General features: G+C 34.8%; 1 protein-coding gene across 1 annotated transcript; it reads right to left on the bottom strand.

The window, feature by feature from the left end:
• Window positions 1–376: 376 nt before the first annotated feature.
• On the bottom strand, window positions 377–6570 carry LOC131073021 (remorin 4.1). The gene is made up of 6 exons (XM_058009360.2): window positions 5962–6570; window positions 4598–4769; window positions 3956–4465; window positions 3126–3384; window positions 1113–1194; window positions 377–1011 (listed from the first exon to the last, which is right to left on the bottom strand). Exons 1-6 carry the CDS (start codon window positions 6307–6309, stop codon window positions 820–822), a joined length of 1563 nt encoding a protein of 520 aa, XP_057865343.2. The 5' UTR covers window positions 6310–6570; the 3' UTR covers window positions 377–819.
• Window positions 6571–7961: the final 1391 nt, after the last annotated feature.

The raw sequence follows: 7961 nt of genomic DNA, 5'->3' as shown, positions 1-7961 counted from the left end.
AAGCCATTTTCAACACATGATCTTAAATGCAACCTTATGTTGCTAGTACAAGCACTCACATCCAACCATCCATGAGCACAACCTCCTCACGACCATGGTGCAACAAAGATTGGTTTTGTAAAATCTTTCATATTTTTACCCATATTTACTACCCCTTATGCTTAAACTGAGCATTATTTTTGTTTTAAGCAAAATAGTTTAATATTACTTCAATTTACTCTAATTAGACTCAAGATCGCATGCACATGGTGTAAATTATTTAGATTAATAAAAAATTTAACAATCAAATCCAAAAACAACACTATGAACTATAACAAAATTAATATCCTTAATAAATTCTATGAATCTTTGCTGAGAGATCCACTCTTCGTTCCTGTGAAAAATTAGTACAATCAAATATACTATATTTATTTTAAAAAGATAATTTGTACATGGACTTGAAGTCGTAAAATAGTCCATGAGAGATAATTACAGTATTTAGTACTAAAGCCCGTGAGCATATTTTATAATATAGTGTGATATGTACTTACAAATTTGGTTCCTTTTTCCTCTTCCAACATACTATTTACAGTCGCTAATTTTCTATTTGCATAACTATGGCTGACATCCATATCTCATTTCAATCCAATCAATGACCTGCTCATGAAATCACTAAGGCCTATGGATAGTTACTGTGATGGATGTAGACATTATCGCCTAAATATGACTCTTGCACACTGTGCATGTAATAGTAGATCTTCCAAATCTCAAGCACAAAGATCAGAAAGACAAAAAAAAAGAAGCAGCAAAAAGCCCAAAGAAAACTCAGATCTCCTTAATTCAAAAGATGAGAAATTTTCTGGGAAGTCTTCCAAAGGCTCTTATTTTTTCCACAGCCTCTGTTATCTTGGCATTTTCAGCACCTTTTTTAGCTTCAGCAACTGCCCTCCTCTCCTCTGCTTTTCTATGTGCTCTTGCAATCTCATTCTGCATTTTCTCAAATGCCTTAGCCCTTTTGTCCTCTAGTTTTCTCTGTGTAAAACAATGGAAAATGTTTAGGCAAACAACATATTCTTTCATTGTAGACTTTGGTAAATTTGTGCAATAGCTAGAAGCATAGAAGACATTCATACCTCCACCTTCTTCATTTTTATGTTGGCTTTCACCTTCTGTTCATTTTCCCATGCCATGGTTATTGATTCCTCCCTCTTGAACCTGCAAAGAATATGTTTACTTTCAAATTCGGATAACTTTCTTTGGATAAAGCTAGAATATACTCTATTTGTTATTGTGTTGTTAAATCACATATTAAGCATTGATTTCTAAATTTAAAAGTGTTAAACACTCAGAATTGACTGACATTTTCTAAGTTTAATATATTACTTAATATATATGATTTAAGACGGACCGTTTAACCACACATATTCACTTGCTGCACATTAAAATGAATTATACAATTAATGATTTCCCTAGAAGTTTCTGATCAGAAGCATAAGAAGCCTTCCCTATGTATAGTACCTGACAAATTCTTTCTTCTTATCTTAAGATAGAACTTCACTCCAATATGTTTTTTGATCTCAAAAAAAATTGAAACTGGTAAAAGAAGGGCAACGAATAGATTTTTATGCATGCAATGTATTAGCTATGTATTCGATTAAAGGAGATGTGAAAGTTGCAAGAAATACACCACCAACTTTCTGTGATCTTATGGACTGTCTTCCTCTACTTGGGGATGTGCCCCAATTGTCTGTACTACAATGGAATGACAGTGTTTTACTCAGCGAAATCATAAAAACTCTGAATAGCTGGTAAGAAGTAGTTGTTTCTTTTTAGAACTTCAGTTTGAATTTTTTTTTGACTTCTGATCTGAATCATTTACGTGTATCCAGCTAATTAAGTTGGTAAGGAGTTTTAATTTTTTCCCTTTCGGAGAGCTGGCACGACAACGATCATTAGGGAGTCTAAGTCTATATCTCTATCTATAGAGTTTTTATAAGAGTTGGTAGATTGTACATCCGGATCCTAGGAACAATAATGTCTTGGAGTAAGCATGTGGAAGAGAGCAGTTCGATAGGAATCTATTCTCAGAGCTAAAATCATGTAACATTATTGAGACAGTAGAATAAGCCAAGTGGTACATGCAAAAAATTTAAGCTATTTATGAACTTCTATTCATATTTTCCCTCAAATTTTATGATTTATTATCATAAAATAAAAAAATAAAAAAATAAAATTAACTTTTATATATTTAAAAATTATTTCAGATTAATATTATGTATAACTGATATCAAAATTGTAAGATACCATTCAAATTTATCATGTATATGACTCATGAAATAATTTGTATCTATATCATTTATTTTTTATATGAGTAGAAAGAAGATCGAAACTTTGTTTTTCATAGTTGACAAGTTGTTTTTCTACTATAAACCATAGTTGTGTGACAATATCTTTTGACTGGACCAAGATATACAAATATCCATGTTATTATCTCTTTAATTTATAATTTAACTATATCTAAGTGATTATTTCTTGGATCTCGATTTAACTTATGAATAGTTATTCAGGAAAGCATTTTTTCTTATCATTGTTGATTATAATTATCTTTTTCTAATTTTTTATAAAAGAAAATTTATTGCTTAAAAATAGGCTTTCTTGAACCCAGATTTTATTTCTCTACTCTTTGTTTTTCAAATTCAAAACAATTATATACTGTTAGGTTTATAATGCTTTTAACAAATTTCTTATTCACCACCTCGAAAAGAGAATTTAAATAGATGTGCACTTCGTTATGCCCTTTAAACTCCACTACTCAAACTTTATAAGTGGTGCCCAGATGCTTTTCTCCTCTATATATGTTTCGTTTCTAGTGGAGACCTTGTTATTTAAATAGCTGTAAAGGGATAAAACATCCCCGGTCTTCCCTCCCTCCCCCACCACAAGAAAAAAGACAATGGCTTTACACTCTGTAAAGTTAATGGATGGTTCATTTTTAAATTTTAATAGAAACCCATTTTAAATGTGGCACAGCAGGTTTTGAATGTGGCACAGCAGGTTTTGCATTATCTAAAATGAGTCTCTAAATATTAAACCCAAATGAATGGCAATCCTTGGGAAACAAACAAAAGTATATTTAGAGTGGGTACCTGTTGTCGACTTCAGCAGTCTTGGCCTCTTCCCAAGCAACTGCTTTTGCTTCAATCTTGTCTCTCTTTACTTTCGCCAAAGCCAATTGCTTAGGTGTCGCCACTTGACCTCCCTTATCTTTCCAATTTCGTACGGAATTAGACGACGTAGATCCATTTCTATCTCCACTTGATTCGCCATGATTGACCACAGCTCTCTCGTTCTCATTATTCTGAGAGTCCCACGAGCTCATTGGAGCATCTCTATCTGAATTCGACCCTAAACAATAGTAGTAACAATGATCAATAAAAAAATAATTATAGAAACCCAGAAAATTGAATTAGATGCTTGTTTTGTAGTTTTGGCTGTGGATTGATTGGTGGGTTCCATAAGATTTATACAAACAAAACATTATGAAATTAATGATATCAGATTTGCGCAGTTCATAATGATTAGTGTAGCGATTTAATTGTATAAGATTTGTTTTTCATCAACATTTTTGGTTTAGATTGCGTATATTTTATACATCAACATTTCAGATTATCCTTTATGATCTATTGTTGGAATGAAAGAAAGTTAATGGAATAGAATGTTTTGTATAAGATTTGTTTCTCATCAACGTTTCAGAACACCTGAAACAAGTTCCATTACCCAACTATCAAGCTAATAGAGATTTGATAATTAAGATAATAGAGAGTTACAAATCTTTATAATCCTCATGATAGATCACATCACAGAGTGTGATTCAAAATATTAAAAAACAAATCTTATACAGTTGAATCCAAAAACAACACGCACTAACACAATTACAGCCACAGTACTGCATTAGATTATGGTTATATTGTTTTACCTGAGGATTCATGGGTTCCATTCATGGGAACCAGAGCCAAATAGTCTCTACCGCCTCTCTGATCCGGGTTTCTTTCAGGAGCAGCAGTATTGTTACTAGTAGTATGATTATTATCAGTAGATAGAACAAGAGCCATGCTATCTCTGTCTCTTCTGTTGATATTATTTTCTGTTTGATCTCTCTCATCGCTTCTGGTGGGTTCCTCCTCTCCAATTCCAGGCAAATGACCCCTTCTTGTAGGAGAAACTTCCTCCAATATATTCCTCAAACGCTCTGACTCTGCAGCAGCCTGTGCAGAGTTATTAGTGCCTGCCGCTGCAGCAGCTGCAAGAACGTTGTTAAACTCTGTGCTGAGACTTATGCTTTCGCCATCACTGGAGATAAAGGAGCCCATGGAAGTATCAGACCAGTTCTGCTGCCGAGGCCGCCTGATTATTTGATTATTAGTATTTGCAGATCTTGATCGCTCCTCAGTCATATGAATTTCCCGGACCTCATCGTTGTCCTCATCTGCATCAAAACAGAAGCTATATGAAAACACAGGCTTGAAGATAGATTTTGATGATTCAGATTAGACATTTGAATTGCATTGAAATTCAAAGTCTGATAGGTTTTAAGTTAAACCCTGTTTTAAAATTTAACCTTCTGGGTTTTCTGGGGCAGGTTTGCTTTCTCTGTTAGAATACATATTCCCAGTAGCCAAGAGAGGAAGCTGGGAATTATCAGACCTTCCTGATGATGGGCCAGCTACTACTGCTTCTCCATGTGTTTCTCCCACCGGTCTTTTCCCTCTATTAGATGGTCCTGTCGATCCCTAAAGACCATCCACACAATTGAATTGTAGTTTTACTATGGAATGTTAAAATTATAACCAGTACAGATAAATTATCTGTCCATGTATCGCTTTCCAATCCTATCGCTATTTTCTCAATCAAAACAGAACTTTCAGTTTCACATTGATGACTTTGTAAGCTAGCAAACAGGGAGATGTCAAGGAGATATACATGCCACGAGATATTAAGGCCAAAACATTCAATTCAAGCGTAAAATCTTCAATAATTGAGACTATGTGCAATAAACAAACAGCATTTACATAAAGAGTTGCATTGAAATAGGTTTTCAGATTGGGTAAAACTAAAGCAGGTCGTTGTTGGTATGGGTTTCTGCAGTTCATGAAGAGTTACTGTATATAATTTTTTATCAATTTTTTGGATCGTTCTTTTATCCGATGATGGATTAGTAATGAGTGTGATGAGAAATATCGATTGAAAATATACACAGTTAAAATTAAAAGAAACAAGTTAATAACACTGTACAAAACTACTCACTTGTATTTATGTTGTCTAAAATCTTTTATAATGTTGTTTACACTTCTTTCAATCCGAAATTATGGGAAATGCTAACATTCTAAGCATCAAACCATTGAAAGCTTTTTAACACATTGGCTGGTTCATTTGATTAGCTATATAGTTCATTTTAGATCATTTTCTGTTCAACAATGGATCAATGAATATAATTAGAAATGTCGATTGAAAAATAGACACAATTAAAATCAAAAGCTATCATAAAATAAATGAGCTAATCACCACTACAAAACTACCCACTTATATTTTTGTTGTCTGAAACCTTTTACAGGACTGTCTTTAAATTCTCTCAATCTAAAATTATGGTAGAAATTCTAACATAGTATGCTTCAAATCATTGAGAGTTTTCCTACACTGTATTAAAAGATTATTCATACATGTCTAATTGTACCATTGTTATAGATCGGGAGAATAGGCTCCAAAATATATATGTAAAAAGTGTCACACAATCAAAATCTAAAAATCTCATTATATTGATTCTAATGGTAGATCATAGACTATGATCAATTGATTCTAATATAGATCATAGACTATGATCCGAGGCATTGATGATAATAATTAGTACACATATAAAGTTAAAAGATGGGATGGCCTAATCATCAGACACATTTGCAGTGAAATAGTAACAACATATTCCTGTACCTCAGTTCTTGAATAAGCTTCTCCATGGCGGCGGCTGTGAGCATATGGGGTACCTCTGGGTGAGCAGGCAGGGCTTAAACTGTTGGTGGGACTGCAAACTGGAGAAGGAGAAGGCGGAGGTCCTACTGCAGACCTCCCAACATGCCCTGTAACTGAATTGGGACTGAACTCTGTATGACAATTGCCTTCATCCTGCTTTATCTTCAGATGATCACTAAACCGAGCACTCCTACGACTATCACTACATTCCTGAGATTCAGACCACCTTACAGGTCCCTGACGAGGCCGATCTCCCTCAAATCCCAAATACCTGCTGCTAGAAGATGAAGAAGAATATTGAAACGGCATGCTTTGCTAACCACTCTAACTTATCTTCAACTTCCACAGAACTAATCAGACCAAATCCTTAATTAACACCACCAATTTCGTTTCTTGTGAAAAGAATCCTACCAAACAACTTCACGGATTAAAAATGAAAATCCCCTGTGACTGTGAATTACCTTCCTGTGAAAAGTTTCCAAGAAAAAACTGTGTAGACTCCGAGACAAATCCAGTTCTCTTACTTTAAAAGCAGAATCTTGTATGCAGGCGCTGTTCAACGATGGGCAATTGGAATGTGCTTTTTCCTCGTGAGTGATAATGTACCAGGTGTCCAGATCTGGTTGCTGAGGAATCCGAGGACACAGAGACTGCCGCGTAAGAAGGAAGTGATTAGTTAGGATGAGAATCTGAAACGGATGCTCAGCCACGTTGCCCATTTTTTATGCACACGTCAATGTCCGAATCTGACTGTGAAATCGACATGATGTCTCTCTGTGTCGGTCGATGTGATGTAACTTACAATTTAGAGAAATAATTGTCGTGTTTCACGAAATTAAAGTAAAGGAGAACGGAACAAGAAACAGGGTTGCATCACGCAAGACGTAGCTGCATGATTTTTTTCTATTGATGAGAAAACTTATGCTGATTAATTCTAATACGGCCCTTACAGCAGTCCAATGCAGCGGGTTAGATTAATTTTATTCCTAGTTTTCAAAGTTTTTTTTTATCTTATGGAAAAGAGAAATAAGAAAAGAAAGATTTTTTTATAGTTCATACGATGCTTTCCACGGTCTGGATATGGGTTTATAGATGGCTTATAGCAAATGGGTATAGCAATATGGAACTACCCGATGGCTTATAGCAATATGGGTATAGCAATATGGAACTACCTAGTACTCTTTGTGGGAGGCATCCTAAGTGTATTACAAACAAGGCATACATAACTTTACCCCCAATGAGATTTGAACTTGTAGAAAGAGCACCGGTAGTAGTTATAATTATAAAACTTTGAGTACACCGTAGAGGATGGAGAGTGAAGGAGGAGGATGTGGAGAAGGACAAGGAGGACATGTGCAGAGGGAGGACGATGTGGTTGAGTTAATGTCAAGATGAGGTTCCCCATTTGTGGCTTCACCTAGATATGGACCAGGCTAAAAAACTGTTATTGATATAAAAAAGACTGTAACTTTGTGCATCTTAAGCTCCTAAATTGTACATTGGATTTAGACCTTTTTTTTTTTGTTGTTATCTTTGCATGTGGCTTAACTACTTATAACTCTTGTTTTGGCTTCTGGGTAATAAAGATGAACATTGTGGGACCCGTTATGCATGAAAGGGTCAAAAAGTGGTCATTTCAAAACATATTCCCCCTTATTTGTTCTCTTGGGCAACCAAAAAAATCGCACAATTGATCCAATGCCTATACACAAATGACCCATTAATCGTGCACTATTGGTACTAATTACTAAGTTTTTTTTCAACTATTGGATATACTAGTTGGTGCCTATTGGACCACTAGATGATACTTTAGTGGTCTTTTAATTAGCAAAATCCAATGAACTTAATTGGAACATGGGCGGTAATTGAGCCCCTTCCCCTAGTTCAAAAGATTGTTTTAAAAATCAGTTATGTATATTTTTATCCATATTTCTTCAACTTAAGGATGGATAGTGTGATGA

Source organism: Cryptomeria japonica, chromosome 6 (assembly GCF_030272615.1).
Source record: "Cryptomeria japonica chromosome 6, Sugi_1.0, whole genome shotgun sequence".
In the NCBI taxonomy this organism is placed as follows: Eukaryota; Viridiplantae; Streptophyta; class Pinopsida; order Cupressales; family Cupressaceae; genus Cryptomeria; species Cryptomeria japonica.
Note: the sequence above shows the minus strand (reverse complement) of the source record. Positions and strands in the feature narration are given on the sequence as shown.

What these genes read in the sequence shown, in the direction of transcription:
- LOC131073021 (XM_058009360.2), bottom strand. Translation starts at nt 6,309, where the DNA reads ATGCCGTTTCAATATTCTTCTTCATCTTCTAGCAGCAGGTATTTGGGA. An exon ending in AAGCTTATTCAAGAACTGAG is followed by an intron (nt 4,770 to 5,961) that starts GTACAGGAATAT and finishes GATGGTCTTTAG; the next exon opens with GGATCGACAGGACCATCTAA. An exon ending in TAAAAATGAAGAAGGTGGAG is followed by an intron (nt 1,012 to 1,112) that starts GTATGAATGTCT and finishes TGTTTTACACAG; the next exon opens with AGAAAACTAGAGGACAAAAG.